The following is a 20,591-nucleotide window of genomic DNA, read 5'->3' as shown; positions in this document are numbered from 1 at the left end:
AACTGCAGAGTGACCCTGGCATCATTTTACAAAAAGGTTATAAATGATACACTGCCTATTAGTAACAAAATTTACTTCCTCAATTTATAATTTGTTATCTCTGCAGTGGAAAGAAAATGTTCAAAACGCTTCTTTTTCATGAGGCAACAAACATCAAATATGGCAGCCAAGGACTTTGAAAACTATCAGAAAAAAATGAAGCTTTACACCAACATTTTGCTATCATCTGTTAAAAAAGTATTGTGTCTGTCTGACTTGACCAGTCTACTCTGCGAAAGGATGTGGGTATGTGCTGGCTCAACTTTATTTTGCTTTTTGTACCCGTTTTAAATGCTTTCACATAGACCACCATACTGAACATGTTAAAAACAAAATACAGTCTGTTATTGTCAACTAAGACTGTTTATCAAACATGAAATAAAATTTAACTGTAGTTAAGGACCTCTTTTCTGTCTCCCATCTTACCTATCCCATGGCTTAATTATAAACGTTGGTGACACAATAGGAAATGATCATCTCTGTTCTCAAATGATTCCCAAACTGTTGATTTCAAACTACACACAGGTATTATCTAGCAAACTTTAAAAAGATTAATTGGTAAATCCCTTTCATTACAAGGTAAAACACACTGATTTTTTCAATGTTTGTCTACAGGACACAAATAATATTGGGAAACCAGAAGTCCCCGAGACAGCTGTTTATGCTGTCAGAAAAAAAAAAAAAAATCTGTTGAGTGACTGAATCAGAATCAGAATCGTAGTGGTTGGAAGGGACCTCAGAGATCATCGAGTCCAACCAACAGTAAAAAAAAAATAAAAAAAAAAAATCTTGGACACTAGAGCATGCCCTGAAGAACCATGTCTACACGTTTCTTAAATACCTCCAGGGATGGTGACTCCACCACCTCCCTGGGCAGCCCATTCCAATGCCTGATAACCCTTTCAGTAAAGAAATGTTTCCTAATATCCAACCTGAACTTCCCCTGGCGCAACTTGAAGCCATTACCCCTTGTCCTATCATCTGTGACTTGGGAGAAGAGACCGACCCCCGTCTCTCTACAGCCTCCTTTCAGGTACTTGTACAGAACAATAAGGTCTCCCCTCAGTCTCCTCTTCCCCAGGCTGAACAACCCCAGCTCCCTCAGCCTCTCCTCGTAAGACTTGTGCTCCAGACCCCTCACCAGCTTCGTTGCCCTTCTCTGGACCCGCTCCAGCACCTCAATGTCCCTCTTGTGGTAGGGGGCCCAAAACTGGACACAGTACTCGAGGTGGGGTCTCACCAGTGCCGAGTACAGGGGGACGATCACCTCTCGGTCCCTACTTGCCACACTGTTCTTGATACAGGCCAGGATGCTGTTGGCCTTCTTAGCCACCTGGGCACACTGCCGGCTCATGTTCAGCCGACAGTCGACCAACACCCCCAGGTCCTTTTCTGCCAGGCAGCTCTCCAGCCACTCTGCCCCCAGCCTATAGCGCTGCCTGGGGTTGTTGTGACCGAAGACTGATATCTGTGCAAATGCATTACACAAAGTGGAATACTTTTAAACTAAGATCACTTAAACAAAGGATGGGAGGTGAAACAGTCGGCCAAGGAGCCTGTCATTATAGGTTTTTGGAAATGCCCTGTGAACTTCTTCAGTGGATGATGAATATGTGTATGAAAACAAACCCTGTTACATGAGATTAAATTTGTTTTTATGTGTGTCCCACTGTCAACCCTACTGGCCTACCCTTGGCTGCTTTTCAGAAAGCAGAATCAGGCACTGACCATGCTGCCAAAAAGGGTGTCAGCTGACGGAATCATCTTTGTAAGACACTTCCATAATCCTCATGGGTTTTCACAATGAAAAATAAAAATGATCAGGTTCTATTACTGAATATGAAGATCTTTCTATATCATCATCTGTACTAATCAGTTGCTTAATAAGAAACTCCTCTTTCTCTGTATATGATGGGTAAAATGAAAATCTCTAGCTGAGATAAGAGTAGGGAATTCTTTCTTATTGGTGGCCTGGGTATAGAACCAGCTACTTTATCCCTTAAAACAGTGGACGTCCTGCTGCCAGCTACATACAGAACCTGTTTCTGATATTAAAGGATTAGGCGGCTCTTGAAATTAACATCATGATCTCATGAGGCACAAAAGATCTGGTTTTGAAAACTAGAGTACAAAATATCATTATTTATTAGTTATAACCCTTCTTTTTCTTTCCTAAATAGCCAGAAAATACATGAAAAAAAATGCCAATACGCTATAAAGAATTGTTAAACAAGATTGTTAAACAACCCCACCTGGAGTACTGTGTCCAGCTCTGGAGTCCTCAACACAGGAAGGACATGGACCTGTTGGAACGGGTCCGGCGGAGGGCCATGAAGATGATCAGAGGGATGGAGCACCTCTCCTATGAAGACAGGCTGAGAGAGCTGGGGTTGTTCAGCCTGGAGAAGAGAAGGCTCCAGGGAGACCTTATAGGAGCCTTCCAATATCTGAAGGGAGCCTTCAGGAGGGCTGGAGAGGGACTCTTTGTCAGGAAGTGTAGTGACAGGACAAGGGGTAATGGTTTTAAATTGGAAGAGGGGAGATTTAGATTAGATACCAGAAAGAAATTCTTTACTGTGAGGGTGGTTAAGCACTGGAACAGGTTGCCCAGAGAAGTTGTGGATGCCCCATCCCTGGAAGTGTTCAAGGCCAGGCTGGATGGGGCTTTGTGCAACCTGCTCTAGTGGGAGGTGTCCCTGCCCATGGCAGGGGGATTGGAACTCGATGATCTTTAAGGTCCCTTCCAACTCTAACCATTCTATGATTCCCTTGAAAAGAATTGCATTGCTTTCACAGACTATATATTATTATAACATCCCACAGTGCCATAAAGGCAGACATTTTAGAAGACATATGGGAAACAGTTACAGACTTTATTCCTCCTGAGTAATGCAGTCCACAGCCAGTGCAACCTTTATATGCCACTGTCACAAGCTCACAGCAAGTATGCATTATTATATGGCCTCATATTACAGAATATTTTCAGACAGGCTGAATCAAAGAGGCAGTATCTCCAGAAGAAGGGCAGCAAGCACAGCTGCATTAAATAAAGGAATACCCCGAGTCATCAGGAGCATAGATTACACAGGTCTCCTCTGTGGTGTTACTCTGCTCATGCCTTCTGAGATGCGGGAAAAGAGGTCTTTTGTGGGCTTCCCTGCAAAATGCTTCCTGAGCCCAGAGAGCCTCCCAGGAGGGTAGTGCTCCATCCCCTGCTGCAAGCTGGGAGTGCCAATTGGTGCGGTACATGGGTAAATCAGTTTAAGCTCTCTGTGTGACACATGAGACTTATTTCAAAAGTCCTCCCTGAGGTAATGGTAGAAGTCAAAAAGCAAAGACTTGAAATTCAGAAAACCCTATCACAGAGGGAAATCTCTCTCCTCTGTGTGTTTACACATGCTGCTCTGCTCTTACTCTGCCTCCTTCCATGCTCTCCATTCCCATCACCTGGCTCTCCCAACCACTCTGATTAATCTTTGTCTCACACACATGCCCATGCACACCTCTGCATTTACGCCAGATTTCCCCCCCTCCCCCCCCATCTCCTCTGCTGCTCATGGGGGGAAGAGTGGGCATCCGAGATTCAGTATTCAGTGATAAAGATGTACCAGTGATCTATGTCAAATGACAGAAGAAAAAGTCCTATTTAATCCCAGCAACAACTTGTGGCTGGAGCAGTTCAGTATAGGCCAAATCTGTGGAAAATATGACAGTCTCTGCAAACTGAGGACCACAATCCATATATTTGTGTAAGGATTTGAATCTACATTTAAATAGGAAGATCTGATGATCTAAAGCAAGAGAAGATTGGTAAGAAGAGATGATTGGAACAACCAACATAGGCAAAAAGACTAGATAAGCTTTGAGTTTCAACCTCACACACTGACATAAAAGAAAAAAAGTTTTTTTTCTTTATCTATGTAGCCTTCGCTGTAGAGGTAGCAACTGAGATACATATTACATAGCAATTATAGCAACTGAGCTATATTGTAGACTCAATGTGTTTTGGTTGAAAATTTAATCAGAATTTTCTAGAGATGGCATTTGTGTTCTTTAAATAAGTGAACAATGCAAGACTATCTAAATGATAAGTGAAATACCATTCGTTTCAAAATTTCCACTTTTTTATAGATATTCTACAGTTTTACTGAAGATCTTTAAAATATTTACTGTGTAGTATTTTGGTATTCTTCTAGCACTAAAGGCAGAAGTCTCAAATAAAAAGAATGACCTAAAAAGAAGTTATATGGCTTACAAATTTAACTTCCAGGAAAATTAAGGCACTCCCTTCCTGATCCCACTCCTCAGTTCTAAAAGGCCTTAGAATATAAATGTATAAAAATAGTTATATAGGATCAGCTCTGATTCTCCACCCAGTTCTGTATCCCATCTCTGGCAATAGTCAAGCCCAGACGTCACAGAAGATGGAAGAAGAAAACTTAATTAGCAGACGTGGGATCACCTCCTTCTTCTGAAGTCTTGCAGCCCCTAATAATCAAAGACAGTCGTCAGCCTAGAAGTATGTCGTTTTATATCCCGTCCCCTTATTTTCTTTTCTAATTGGTCCTTTAATTTTATAGCATTTTCCTGTATTTTTAGAAGGCTAGTGAAGAATGACTAAAGGAGGAAAAAGGCTTCTGCAGTGCTTTGTTAAAATAGCAGTTACCAGAGGATCGTAAAAAATTGGAGGACTGAAAGCATTTCCTAAATTGGGGGCTACATCACACAGCAGAGGCACCATAATCTGGAGAGAAATTCAAGTGCAAGAGTAAGGCAGACAGCCTGGAAGTGCAATTGAAAGTGGGCTTTGAAAATCTGTGACTCTGCAGGAGAAGGAGAGTGGGTTTGTTTCTCTGGGCATTGGATAAGGGAACGCAATCTCACAGAAAAATGGCATCCACTGTCGCTCCATATATAGGACTGTTTTCAGCTTGTATGTATATGTACACATATATATGAAGTGATACATACATGCTTAAATAGGCACTGTACATTCAGACACTGAATAATCAGCAACACATTTTCAGTTTATCAAAAAAGCAGATCAAAGAGACAGTAACTGTTCCCGAGCTGGAAATAAAAGATATAAGTCTTATTTAGGACCAAGTGAGAGTTCCCCGTGCACACTAGTCTTAAAGAAGGCTTTCAGGAAATTTAGGGTTACCTTTAGCTTTTCCATTTTAATTTTGCATTCTAAAAAATGTATTCAACAGTGACCAGAACTGGCAATCAGGCTAGTAATTTGACAGACGTGATAAAGGGAAAGCTGTGTTGTGAAATGCTACAAAAACCTTGGTACACTGCAGATTATCAGATAAGTCACAACTTTATTTGCTATTTGTATTCCTTCAAGTCCTTCACAGAATGATATATTATTTTAAACTGGTTGTAGCTGTTGCAAGCAAAGAAAATCCTGCATTCTCAACACAGGATTTACACAAAAATTTTTGACCTGATCCTTAGATCCAATAGCTCAAGACACTATTTGTACTTTCAAGAACCATTTAAAGAATTTCCCTGTGTAAAAGAAAATCTAACCTTGTGAATAACAAGGAAATTATGGGGTATTTTTATTATGGGAGTAAAGTCTTTTAAGCACTTTTCGCAAACTGTGTGCTTTGCTATATAAGCTACCCCAACTATAAAAACAGTTTTGCCAGGTAAAAATGAATGTAGCTGTTCTAAAACCAGAAAAGATACATATAAACTGTTCCTCCATTTAACAGAATGTTACTTCAAAAGAAAATTATGAGAATTAAATAATTAATTATTTCGCCTTCCAGTGCCCCAGTTCAGTAAAAAGCAGTCACACGAATCTTTTAAAATTTCAAACAGTGTTTTGGTTGCTTTACATGACTCATGTCTTGAGACTCAAATAACGCAGTGATGCATTTTTAATTGCACAATTAAAATGATTTTTCATGGCTTCTAAATGGATTAGTTTTAAAATTACATGTCTACTGGAAAAACATTTCTGCAGAGCAGTTATCCAGTATCACATTTCTAGACAATGCCATCCTTGTCATCTTATCCAGTTTCTTATCCTCTTCAGATGTTTACTGAACACAGTCACCTTTTTGTAATTATACACTCAAAAGAATTTATCCTTCTCTTTAGTAAACTTCAAAACCTTTCCCTTATTAATCTACAGAAAAACTCCTGTTACATATAAATAAAATTTAGCTCCAGTACACAATGCAACACTTGGGTGTTTGAAGTTAAAAACACATTCCATATTTTGTGCCTTAAGTCCATTTATAACACAATTCCCTTGGAACAGAAGGTAATATGGTATTATTAGGAATTTATTGTAGTTCAGACCCATGGGTGGATTGAAGAACATGGCTGAAAGTCAGCCCTGGAGAAATGGATAGGATTGATAAGTAGTTAGTTCAGTCCATTTTCTGTAACAAAGGAACAAGCTTTGTTTCACTTACTGGAGCTTTTTCCCTAAATTCCACTAAAAAAGTTTACTCTTTGTGCTTCAAGAAAATTCAAGAAAATATTTACTATGATGTCCACCTCTAGTTTTTTTCCTATTTCAAAGCAAAAATAAGGAAATTTTGTCTCTCTGATATATTATGTCCAGGACTCTCAGAGAAGGTCTGAAATACAATGGCTAAACTCTTCTTCTGCCTGAAATCTATATGACAAAAGGAAGACAGAAACTAGAAACTGAATTTTTGAATTTTCAGTGGTTCTGATATGAATGAAAGCATCTAGAAACTGAAAAAAATCACTCTCCCTGCAACGTATTAGAAGCTCCACTGTATGCTGTTTGAGAAACGAACTGTGTTCCTTGGTATCTGTGGTGACTGGGTGAAACTCCCAGTGCCTCCCCTGAAGCTATACGTTTGTTATAAGGAACACAGAAGGAGAGTAGCAAAGATACATTATAAAAATATATTATTATTTTGGACATTTTCTCATATTATTGCTCCCATTTTGATGGTTTAAACTTCATATAGTCTTAACCAACCTCTTCACTACTTCAAAACATGTCTCTAAAAACCTGTCCTATATGTTTCAGCGAATTATTTATCTGATGATTCCTTTAGTTATGTTTGTGTCCCTTACCTATTTAGATAAGGGACATTTAGATAGTGAGGTCACCAGAACATAAACTACATTTTATGCTGTATTAATAAGCTATTCATGTAATGAGTGATCAATCCTCACTTGAGCCTCTTTGCAATGTCAAAATATAAAGTGAATGAAAAACAGTAAGTCAGTAAGAGGACTCAGGGAATGCTGTTTGTGCTTGAAGCACACGAGAAAAAAACAGCTTCATGAAAATTTGTACTTACAATCTAATAATGTGATTAAGATAATGCTACACTGTCTCTCAATGGAAACAGTAATTTCCCTCTGTTCTGGTCTGTTTTGCACACACACAAAAAAAACCCTTGTTGGAATATCTTGGAGCTTTCTGGCTGTCTATTAAATTTACTGAAACCAGCCAACAGGTTCAAAAGTTGCTGGCTGGATTAGTGACAGAGGGACACAGCAGGATTTCCTTAGGAAGTCAGGCTAATCTGATTGTTTAAAAAATATCCAAAGTGAATTACATTTTATTTTCAATTTGCATCATATGAAACTAAATAAAATGTTTGTAGAACTGAGCCTTTTTCATCCTTTATGTTTTTGCTTCCCCCTCACTTTCAAATAAATAGTTTCAATTTCCTTTCTGAGTTTATTTTTTCCTCAGATTGTCAATTTTGCAGTTTCCTACTTGAACTAATCCTTTAAAGATCACATTTAAGATATTTCTTACTTATTTTTCCTCTATATAAATTGGTGAAACATTAAAATGCAGTTTCAACATGTATTTTCACTGCTCATTCTAGTTTTGCTGTAAAAGTTCCACAGGCAAAATTTCTTTTGGGCTGGAACAGCTGACTTTCCTGTCATAAAATGCTAAAATACAGTTCAATATATGCTGACATGCTATTTTGGATACAAGGTTAATTTTCAGGTAGCACTTAATCAGAAGGGTATTTAGCAAAATATGGAAAAGTTAATTGTCTTCAGCCATGTTACTATTGTTATTAGTAGTTCAATGAACACTGTTCTTGTAAATCTCTCTTGTTACAACCTTAATTACCTAATGGACAACATTGCCAAATATTTCAGATTGTTTTAATTAAATTAAGTGAGTACAGGGGAACTTCCTTTTTGCTTAGTCTGTCATTATTTAGCCAAAGTACACACATTTAATACTGTCAGATTTCCATCATAAAACACTTCCTTCAGCCTCGCAATTTTATTTGTACCATTCCTTGAATTTCCTTTAAATTCTTAAAATATTTCTGCTATGTTTTTTCCCAGAACTAAATTTCATTTTCTGTGTATGACCTTGTCAGCACAATAAAGGATTCTTACTTTTTCATTAATGATGCAATATCTGAGCCCCAATGCCATTTTAAATTAGTCACAGCTCTGCCTTTTCATTGTACTCAGCACTGTAATTCTGAATTTCTCAGCGCTCCTCAGTCTTAAGGCAATTTTTTAGTAATGTCTCTGGAAGAGTCTTGTCTAGAGTCCATTTTTCCCCCCAGTGCTAGGTTTTTTTTTGGATAGAGGGAAGCAGATGAGAAGGGAGTCATGACTGCAACTTACCAAGAGTTCGGAAAGGTCTTTGGTTTGGGGTGTGGGAGAAGAAACCAGGTTTCAAAGCATTTGTGATCACAACGTCAAAATACTCTTCAAAATCATTTCTAGAAAGTAAAGGAAATTGAATTAGTTGAACCAATAAATTAGTTAAGATGCCACTAAATACTCTTTAAGACTTAAAATAGCAAAACACTTCTATAAGGCACTTTCTTCTGTCACTTTTTTTCCTGATGCTTGTTCAGTGTCACTACTGCCCTTCTTTTCCTGAGGCTGTCAAAAGTGAGAAGACAGATGACTGAGAACCTACAGTGCTGTACCTTCAGGATCATTCATTATTTGTAAAAAGATCTTTGGCCCAGGGAGATTTTAAATGCCAGGAGAACTTATAACAAATGACATATTCTAATCTCAGGTGACAACATATGCATAGACAAGTATAGAAAAGTGTAAATGAGGGATTTTCCATATAAAGCAGAGTATATGAAGTCAAGTGACAGGATAGGAAGTAACTGAAGATACTTAAACACAGGTTCTTATGTTGTTCCACCAAAGCCTCTCTATCACACCCATCCTCAGATGGACATGGAAGAGAAAATATAACGAAAGGCTCATGGTTCAACATAAGGGCAGGGAGATCATTCAGCAATTACCATCATGGGCAAAACAGACTTGACTTGGGGAAAATTAAGTTAATTTATTACCAACCAAATCAGAGGAGGATAATATGAAAATAAAAACTAAATCTTAAACGCCTTCCCCCCACCCCTCCCTTTTTCTTGGTAAGGGTATTAAGAGTCTAAGAGGTTAAACTTCACACACATCTCTGCTTTTCATCTTTATCCTTATAGTTTTTTGATGTAGTAATCTACAGTTCTGAGCTTCGCAGTATGATACTCATTAACTGAAAGTAGGGAAAGAAATTAATAAAGGACTACATAGACCTAATCTAGAAGGGTTGATGTCAAGAATAAAATGCAGTTAGCCTGGTAAAATTAAACTTAAGGGTAGAGATAATAGGTGTGAACCTAGAATGCATTTCAGTGTTGCAAAAAGCAACAGAGAGTCTTATTTGCTGACATAAGAGACATGAACAAACAAAACCAATAAGAAGTTTAGAATTATTTTCTGGCAAACAGTACTTCAGTAAGGTCTAATGGACAGTGGAGTACTCAGTTCTCCAGAAGATGTCTCGGAAGCCACATTGCATGAGTCACTGGAAAATATGATGGTAATAAACACTGTAGAACATTCCACACTTAGGTGGAAAGAGAGAGCAATCCAGTATCCTTCTAGCAGAACAACTCTTTTCTATCTTTTGAAAGATAGAAATGACCCGCTCTGCTACCTTGCTTATTGTCTTCCAGCAGGATCTCTACAGCTGCTTTAAACATCTGAAACATCATTCACCAAGGAAAAGAAAGCAAAAATCATATGTGGGCAAGAATTTAGGTTTATACAAAATTTTCTTTTCAGAAAACAACTAGATAGATCTGCACAAAAGAGTTAATTCACAGATATCTTACTCATTTGTGAGGAGGTAGATTTTCCCCTCAAATGAGCAAGAATAATGTTCATGCAAGGCAGTGAGCGCTGGCAAAGCTGATGCTCTATTTAGCATTTAGAGAGTACAAAAGAAAAGTGATACTGGCAAGACTGGTTTTGGAAGGTAGGTCTGCCTTTCACCTTACCTGTGGTTTTCTTAGAGAATCACAGAATCTTCATGGTTAGAAGGGACCTTTGAGATCATCAAGTCCAACCACAAAAAAAAAAAAAAAAAGGAAAAAAACCCCACAAAAAACCACACACCACACCCACCCACAAACAGACACAAACCAACAATCTCAGGCACTAGAGCATGCCCTGAAGTGCCATGTCTACACGTATCTTAAATACCTCCAGGGATGGCGACTCCACCACCTCCCTGGGCAGGCTGTTCCAGTGCCTGACCACCCTCTCAGTAAAGTAATTCTTCCTAATATGTAATCTAATCCTCCCCTGCCGCAACTTCAGACCATTTCCTCTGGTCCTGCCATTATTCACTTGGGAGAAGAAGCCAACACCCACCTCTCTCTACAGTGCTGCTGTATTCCCTTGCTGTACCCCTGCATACTCTGATAGCCAAAGCTGACTCGCATCGCGCTACTTAGTTTCTTTGATTTATTTATTGAATAGTCTCACAGTGTCACCCACCTAACTATTTGCATCACTGATTTATTGGTTTCTAGGGGTGTAGGTGATGCTTCTGCTGCATTTCAACAAGTTTCATTTGACCAGTCACGTTCTTACACATTACAGATAGAAAACAGCTGTTGGCATCAGCAGCTGCAATCTCAATCAATTACCAAGTGCAATCAACTGTTTTATCTTTTCTGCTGTCATCTGTAAACGCACATTTCTCATGCACAACCATCTCTTGGAAGCCACCATTGGGAAGCAGTATTTGTAAGCTTTTCCATGCAGATTTACTGCAAGTAAACGAAATTTTACTACTACTTGCATTCACCACTTGAGGAGCACAGAAAGGGAGTGGCTGGAATAAGGCAGTCTAGCAAAAAGTTACGGTAAAATTGGGATTCAGATGATGCCCCCAATTGGGTGTTGGCCGGAAAGATACTTCCTGTCATCTTCAATCCCATCTGATGCCCAGAGAAGATGCAGGATATAAGTGTACTGTGGGTCAGATAACAGCTCACAGGCTTATATATAGTCTACTTTGTCTCAGGTTCCCTGTTACACTCTACAAGAGAGATTAACACCAGAAACCTCAGATCCAAATAGTCCATAACACATAAAGAAACTCAAATTAACTTCCCTCAGGCTTATCTCCAGTTGCCGACTGGCAGATAGGATTTCAAATGGACATTGCACTTACCCAATAATATGTTCACACAGGAGCCTGCAGTAGTCACTGTGAGAACTAGTAATTAATAGCAGAATCTTCCCAGCACTCTTCAGTTGTTTCAGCCACTTTTTTACAGACTCGGGACATCTTTGCAAATATTTGTCTGGATTATTTTTCACTTCTGGGAAATACATCCCACAGTCTTCTAAAAAATTAAAACATAATTATGTATTATCCAATCCTACTCACAAACCACTTAATCCACACAACAAATATCCTTTTATGTGCAAACAATTTAAAAAGGCAAAGCAAAGTTTAAAATTTTCCCTGGGTTGTAACTCTATGAACCAAAAAAACCAATCAAATCAAGAGGATACACTGTAGCAGAAATAAGTTTGTATGACTTTTTTCTTTTATTATGGAATTTCCATAGTTATTTTGTTTGATGATTTTTTGCTCCTGAGAGTAAATAATACATAAATTACAGATTATAGTCTTTCACAGCAAATAGATACTTCCTGTTCCCTTTGCTCAATTTTTGGATACTCAATTTGTGATTTTAAAATGAGTTTGATGTTTAGAAAATGGTAAGGACCTGAAATTTCCAAGAGCATCTGTTCAGTTACTTCTGACACTTTAGGTTAGCATTGCCTGATCAATAACATCCATTTTAATATTTTTGCCTTTTTCACAATTAGCACCTTATCTGTGAAAGGTTGATAAAACAAACTCACAAAGTTTGTGGAACAGTAGGAACAGATGCAAAAAAATACCCAATTACAATTCCAGCTTCAATTATGCTCCTTTTGCTGAATATAACAGCAACAGAATTTTGCAAATACACTTGGAATGTAAGATTTTAAGAAGTATGCAATAACACTAAGTTGGCAGTAAAGTCACCAATAAATATTTACCTTGTTATAACCCATAGCTATTTTACCAAGACATCAAATTAACATTAACCTTGCCTTTTTTTATCATTCTTATGATCTAAGACTACATATTTCCTTTGTACTCAACCCCCCTCTGACCAAAAATATCAAGATAGTCAAAGGTCTAAAAAGAAATATAATAATTGTAGGGACAGAAATGATACCAAGTATTTGGCTTTCAATCTGTGTGTGTTATAGTATAATGAACATCATCATAGAAGATTATTTTTCTTCCAGCATTTGTTCTATATGCAACTGTCTGTGGTCAACTTTGCTGAATGATTTAATAAATCCCAGACATTACTTAGCCTTCTGGTATGTGAGTAATGCTATTCTCTAGTTTGAAAAAATAAGATTTAAACCACTCGAACTTTAGCTATTTAATGAAAGAGAACATGTATGTTTGAAACAGTAGTATCAAAGAAAGACTGAAAGGTGTTAAACATAGCACTATTTCATAAATTACACATTCAAACATCTACAGACGGTAGGAAAAAAGGTCTTCCAAAAGATGTTTTGAATTGGGTGTTATCACTACAACTACACAGGAGACAAAAATGTCTTATTCTGTACTGTGAATTGACAGATTTCTTCCCTAAAGCTACAGAGTGCACTACTATATCTGAGAAGAGTCAAACAAAATCTCCCAACTCATAACCAGGTCACTATTGCAATTTTTCATAGTATTTAGGTCAGGCTGTGTAACAGCCTGTACCAGGGGAATACGAGCCTGTTCCTGCAGCCAGCATTATGGGATGCCATGACGTTTGCCTTGAGAGCCAGCCAAGGCCAATAATTTTTTTGATTAAATGAAGCAGATTTACAAAAGAAGGTTTCCTGTAGTGTTTTCTCCCCCTCTTTCTCGGGGTGTGAATTTTGTTTGCAATAAGCAATATAGCTTTTAGGAGCAGAAGCTGCATTATTCTTTTCCAGTATTATCATTAGTAATTATATTTCATATGGTATGCTACAACTGCTTTTCTTCTTTGTTGTTTTGGAAAACACACAACATCACATGAGAAATGAAGGGGGACATGAACAAAGCAGCCTTGGCATTAGCTCTCACAGGTTCAAACAATTAAAAAGAGAGATGGCAAAGTTCATTTATATATACAGTGATCTATCACTCTTTTTACCCTAAGGTAAAACTATTCTTTGATGTGCAACTAATTTAAAGACTTTAAGTAAATTTAATCAACACTGTCTGCTCTGTCCATACTTTATGCAGTATCTGCTACATGATGAAACTATGATATTTGGCCTTTGAGTTATATCTGCAGTGGAAAAGGTCAACTCTGGATTCAACAAATGAGCTGAAAGAGACTCTTAATCTAGTTTTTTATCCGGACCCTTAAGCCCAACTGTTAATTGCAGACAAGCAATGAATCAGTTCTTGACACTGGGATCTGAAGTTTGCCTCTGGGCTGTTTGCCATATCAGGCTATCAGGCAGAGATACCTTAGAAGAATCCTCATTAAAGCATACTCTACTGTAATTAGGCCTGGGACATGGCCCGGGAAAGTAGAGTTTAACTTAATTCCTAACATACTATTGCGTCTGGTGAAGACAGTTTGGTCAAACATATACTCATACGTGTAAAGGAGTTTAACCACCAAGGCTTGCAAGATTTTATTGAAAGCCAAATAAAATAAAAGCTGAAAACTTTGCTTGTTATCCCAGGCCAAGAGTGGGCTTTGAGGAGGACAGCAGAGCCACGGGCAGCTTGTTGGCAAAAAGAGTTCTGGAAGTTTTAACATGTTATGGAGAAATAGCATCATGTCAAACCTTAACAATCAAATGGAATGATTTGACAGTGGGAAATGAAGCATTTTTTCCAAGGGTATATATGTTACCACTACACCATGTGCTGCACTTTGTTTTTCTAAAGCAGGAAAAACACAAAAATAGTAAGAAAACTCTGTTCAGCACGAAGTCAGTGAGAAATCAGAAAAGAACTAGTTTTACCAGAGCCAACAGAGGAAAGGAAAAAGTGAGTTAATGGTAATGAGTGATTTTAAGCAACTGTCATACAGCTCTGTTCTTGAAAGACAGAAAAGTATTTCTTCAAAGACCATTCTTGAGAAATAAGAAATGTCTATAGCCTGCAGTACCTTCCTGATCACACTTGTGGACCATCCAAGTTTCAAAATACTCTTAAAAATGGAACTATAAGCACGCTTTAGAAAAGCTTTGTTGGTCTACAAATTCACTGTATCAAAATGGGGGACTTGTGGTCACCACAAGATTTACAACAGACACTTTGCTATCTGTACATTGCCCAAAATAAAATATCTACATTTTGATCCCTCTGTTTTATGACTATCACTTACCATATGGCTCTATGGACATTGACCTGTATTTATGCATATCCATAAATCAGTGAAATCAAAACAACAATAAGAAAACAAATGCCTTTCACTTTGAATGTCTCTATTGCTTTCAGCTATCTGTGTGCATGCCAAAGCCTACACTAGCAACCCCTGGCTCTTTGGCAGTGCAAACACTTTCTCAAAATATAAGAAAGCATTTCATAAGAAATTGGAAACAAGACAACCGTGACATTCAACATAACAATCAACATATCTACCCCCTGTGATTGTACAAGAAAACTTAATCCATTGACGTGGAGCAGGAAAGCAGACGCCACAGCATTTTATGCACAACTTTGTAATTTATTACATGCATGTTGCCATGGAGCAAATGCAGTTTTTCAATTTCCATTTTTGTTACTAAAAAATTTGGAGTTTATCTGAAAACTCTGAAATACAGCCTGGGATAGTAAATTAGCAGCTAGCCTGAGTAGGGATTTATACTCATCTTCCAAATACACTTTCAAAAATAATAACTGCCACTAAGTATCCTTTCAGAAAAAAATATTTCCTTTTTAAGCAGAAGATAGAAATATAAGTAACTAAAATGAGTTGTCTAGAACTGTCACATGTTAAAGTCCTGCCAGAGCCTCTTATCAGGTCTACGTCCTGTTGTATTTTCAAAGCAATAGAATTTCCTCTATGTATATTATCGGAGCTTCCCTTAGTGTCCAGTTTGGGGTTAGTTTTTTCTTGTCTCATCCAACATTATAATTTGATCAAGATGTTCTTTGCATTGTCTTGCCTTACAGTTTAATTACTTGTAATGCGGATGCGATAGCAAGTGTGATGGGAGTTATGTACAGCTGGAAATGAAGAACCTCCACACCAAACTCAGGAAGAGCCCGAGTGTGTAACGCTTGCTGTGACTGGCAGAAATCCTCCAGCACAGACAATAATCCAGTCTTTAATCCAACCGCCCTCCTCTACTACAGTCACAAAATTACTTTATTGATGTGTGCAGTTTGATGTCCTAATATAATACCTCTCTTTGGGGAGAAAATAATTGTGGATTTCTCTTGTGCTCCTTATTACACCACTTCTCCTTGGCAGGGTCAGTTTACACCCCACTGGCTCTGGACTCCTTTGGACTCAACGTCTGTAAATCTGCACTGCCAGGACACTGCAGTTTTTATCCCTTAACTGTAATTTGGATTATAAAAAAGGTAAATGTTCAAGAGGCATGTTTCTGGCAAGGTTTCAGTCCAGAACTAAAACACAGGAACACAGTGTATTTTTCAGTATTGTCACTGCTTCTAAGAGGCACCTACTTGATTGAATTAAAAATAATTTATCTGCTATTTATACAATTTAGCTAAGCAGAGAGGTATGAGGCTAAAAAAATCCCTACAATTCAGCCAAAAAAAATAAACTTTCAGCTGCCAATTTGTAGCTTATACTTAGTGGCTTTAACAACTAACCATCTCTTACAATGAAAGTAGTATTTTGGAATGTGACTTTTCTCTCTTTTAAATTCAAAGGCAATTTGATAGCTTAGCTATCAATACCCATAGCCAGATTCTCTGCAGCTCTGATGTGAGTAAGAACTTATACTTCTTCCCTAATTTTTGTCTGAATGCAGCTTGTAGGTAACAGTGATTAATTTGATAAACAGAATAGAGCTGAAATAAAGTGTTACTATCAACAATGATGCAGCCAATATTCATTGTATATTGCTTTCCACTGTAGTCTTACAGCACTTCGGGTTTTCAGAATGAAGAGACACTTCTTTGACCATTGTTGTTTTCTTCTTCTCATCTAAGTAAACATATCAACAACTAACACGAGTGTTCAACAGAAACACAAAAAAAAATACCCTAATTACAGAAGATTTTGCAAAAGAATTTACGTTTCATCTAATGAAAGCAAGTAAAGGAGAAACAGGGTGATGGTTACAATTACATTAGATAAGATGTCTTTCATTTCCTTTAATTTAAGCTCAAGTGTGTATTCTAGTAGGAGCAGCAGAAGCAAAATGAGAGAGGGAAGGAAATGTTAATATAAAGCCAGATAAGAAAGCAGAGTGAAGTATGAAGCAGTGATGACTGGGCAAAATATTGTGACATTCTGGAGGCCTGGGTTCAGGCAGATATCAGGAGCGGGGAGCAGCAGGAAGAGATAAATTATCCCTCTCCTTCACCCAGAGATAAAGACCTTTAAATACAGAATAAAAGGAAGAGAGTCCAGGAAGATAGGAGGTTAGGAAGAGGCAAATGTCCTAATGCTTGTTGAAGTTGAGAATTAGCTTGCATTCCCAGATATACAGGTGGCTGCCTACAAAGCAGAGTACCTTTCAAGCTATTCTTGGATGTACAAGTGGAACAGAATGGGAAAGAAAAGGGAAAAAAAAATGCACAAATAAGACAGAACAGAGGAGCTAGGAAGTACGAAGAGAAATGAAAAATAGACCAGTATTAAGGATAAGTTATATTCCATTAATAATGCTTACCCATAGATAGAGAACACGTATCAGTATGTCACATCAAATTAAAGAGAAAACTTTTCCTCCTATGTTCTCAGAAAAGTAAGGATTTTTATGATAATAAAGTAAACTCTTTGCATGTGGCACTTCCATTTTGAACAAATCACATATTACCAATGGAAATACAGGGTCAACTGATGCTGCATTTGCCTCTTTTGGCTGTGTATCTGTCCAAGAAAATGTTTATAGCTCATGTAACATTAACCTTCTCAATATATCTAGCAACATCCAGCTCTGGCGAGGCAGAAATAGATCATATTTTCTAAAATAATAAGCTATTTTCCAGTGATGACAACTCTGTGTTCACCTTGATTAATTTCAAGGGGGTGACCATAAGGACAGGATCCATGGTGGGCTAGGGAAAACATGACTACTTGGATTAATAGTGACTGCAGGGCTATATAAATATTTAATATACTGAATGAAACACTTCAGCAGAACACACACAAAACATCACCTCTAAAAATATTTCATGGGTCACTTCCTCTTCTACTCACTTTCTACTCCTGTGGCCTACGAGAAGCTTACTGCAAAAATTAAAATGCTTTGGTAGCTAAAGAGAGGTCTCAAAAGGAGGCTGAACAACTAGAAATTCTTCTAAGGCAGCTGAGAGCCACTGTTGTCTCTTCTGCTCTGATATAATGAGGCAGGAACTACCATGCTTTCTCCCACCCTCATGTTTTTGAGGTGAGATTCTAGTGCCAAAGGCTGTCAGGAACAGCACAGGTCCTTTAGCTATATTTACATGGAAATCATTATGTCAAAATGAGAGGTTATTGCTGCTCTGCCTTAGATTCTTAGCGGAACATCACCCCCCCACACCCCACTATCTGTGTTTCTCAGTGGACCGAAGACCTAAGATGGCCAGCCCAGAACCACAAGGCTGCAGGTTCCAGGGCTGGCCCTCACCAAAATCAGCTTCAAGGTGAGGCTGTATCTTTTCTTGAAAACATAAATTGGTAACTACTTTTTCCCAAAAGCCTTTTAAGCAAGCTTAAAAACTACCATTTCCTGACACCCTCCTCACTCCCCACTTCCTATCTGAAAGAACAGCCCAATTCGGTCTGCCCCTAATCTTCACCCTCTTGCTTCCTAGTCCTGCCTCATCGCCCATCGCATCAGCAGCATCCTGGCTGCAGAACGGTCAAGTCTCCTAGGAGTGCGTGCCACAGCCATATGCTTGCATGTTTTTTTTGCATGTAGAGTTATTCTTCCTTCTTTTTGAGGTCTGTAGACACTGGAAGAGAAAGCCAGGCTATTTTCATATATGTTATCTATTCTTATTAGAGTTCCCAAATTGCTGAGATCAGCTCAGAACACCTCTGCCTTGCTGGTCTACAACTGCTCCCACTGCCAGAGTTAGACCCACCCTGCTTTCCTTGCCCTGTCTCATCCCATGCTTGCAGATGCCTTCCTTAAGTAAAGGATAACAACACAAATTAAAAAAAGTCATGAGAAGCATGTGGTATGCGGCAAAGTTTACAGCCTGACTTCATGAGAACTGCTAGCACATGACATTTGTTAGAAAGGTGTCTAGATGTGGGTAGTTTGAATGACCTTCCATAGTTTTGTATATACAAAACTTGGAAACAGTGTTTCTTTCTTTCCTTGTTTTTCTTTTCCTTCTGGTTTTATATTAATATTTACATCAACATAGCAATGTTTCCACAGTATACTACAAAGCAGGAAGGACATACTTTGGAGGCAGGACAGGATCTGTTGCGACATTTTAGAGGAAATTATTTCTTTCTCAAAATAATGCACTTCCTTGCTTTACATTACCATGTTAATTTGCGGTGCAACACACCAGATGTATCAAACTGAATGAGATCGATTAATTTGTGATGACATTCTTGCAACCCACAGATTGAGCACTAAACCCATGCAGAGGGTTTATATCATTTGCTGGAAAAACATATTCAGTTAAATCAGTCTGATTCTCCAGAACTTCATAATCCCTACTGCAGTGTGTGAACATCTAAAGTGAATATTCTGCAGGTGGAAAAATCTGGGTTTTTTCCCATGGTCAAGAATGTCTTCTTACAGGATTCATGCAATACACTTACCTATGCTCGCAGTCTGATATAGTGATTACTCAAAGCAACATCACCAACATTTTTAACTCCTGGTTTTATAGGGAGACAAGCTACCAGTGGGGATTTATCATAAATATTCTAGAAATCTCCATCTTTACCCATACTCAGATTGCTGAAGCTACCAATCCTTCATTTGTCACACAAGCTTGCTCTTTGCCGTAAAAGTATATTTGAGATTATTCTTTCATATACATTATAACTATTTGCACTGAACATGACCTTTTCCCAAAAAACTTTGCATACTTAAATGCCTGTTAAATTATACATGGGGTCAACTTGCACAACTTTAAAATACATCCCCTGGTAAACATATCAAAAAAACCTGCAAAACAATTTGGGACAGAAGGAGGAAATTGTTTTGTTCAACTGAATACAGCTAAGAAGGTGGGAAATGGGATCTTTTCAGGACGCTGCTGTAGTCTAAAAGAAATGCTGGCACATAATTTGTCAGGAAGTCAAATATTAGAGTATGTTTTTATTTATACATTTGATGAGGCTTACTTGAGTCCATTGGCTTGCATGAAATGTGCTGTTATGTTTGGCGTGGAAATGAAATGCACAGAAGAAATAAAATAGAGTCCATAGATATTTTCTAATGACACCCAGACTACAGGTTGCTGATAAACAAACTAAAAGTCCTACTCAGTTGTACTGTTCCACCAAGAAGACATTACAGGCAATTCCCTTTTCTGTAGATCTCAACTTAAAATAGCTCTAGGGAGGAACTGAAACTCTTTTCGACAGCTGCTTTGAGTCACTTGTTACAGTAAGAATGAAGTTAAAGTTCTCAGAAATATTTTTACTGGAAGCAGTAGCATTATATACCTCTTATACATGCGCATGTATATACTAACACACATACGCATACGAAGATACATACATATATGCATACATATTGTAAAGAAAACCAGTATTTTTTCTTAAAACAAGAAATAATCTTTTTGTTTCCCAAGGAACTGCGCACTGACAATAACAAATGGTGTTAATTCCAGCCTCTGGGTCTACAGCTGCAAACTTTCCAAATGGGTACAGGTGGATCAAGAGCTGTACGTAGACTCCACTTTTGCTGGCTACTTAACATTCCTGTACAGATGCCACATCCACACTTCAACAGCGACCTGATGGGTAACAGGAAACTGCAAGCAACAAGGTCTGCAAGAATGGGGTAGGGGGAAGAACTAGGTGTAAAATGAGGCTCTTAAAATTGTATCACAAAAA

At 38.1% G+C, this 20,591-nt stretch overlaps 1 protein-coding gene across 2 annotated transcripts in view; it reads right to left on the bottom strand.

The window, feature by feature from the left end:
• NT5DC1 (5'-nucleotidase domain containing 1) overlaps positions 1 to 20,591 on the bottom strand; it is a 141,092-nt gene that overhangs the window by 37,902 nt on the left and 82,599 nt on the right. For both annotated transcript variants that reach the window (XM_074150749.1, XM_074150748.1), the window contains exons 7-8: positions 11,525 to 11,699; positions 8,659 to 8,756 (exon numbers count right to left, since the gene is read on the bottom strand). In XM_074150749.1, the coding sequence (XP_074006850.1) occupies positions 8,659 to 8,756; positions 11,525 to 11,699 (273 nt within the window). The remainder of the gene's footprint in view (positions 1 to 8,658; positions 8,757 to 11,524; positions 11,700 to 20,591) is intronic.

The sequence above is a fragment of the Numenius arquata genome, chromosome 7 (genome assembly GCF_964106895.1).
Source record: "Numenius arquata chromosome 7, bNumArq3.hap1.1, whole genome shotgun sequence".
In the NCBI taxonomy this organism is placed as follows: domain Eukaryota; kingdom Metazoa; phylum Chordata; class Aves; order Charadriiformes; family Scolopacidae; genus Numenius; species Numenius arquata.
This window is presented reverse-complemented; position numbering and strand designations above follow the sequence as displayed.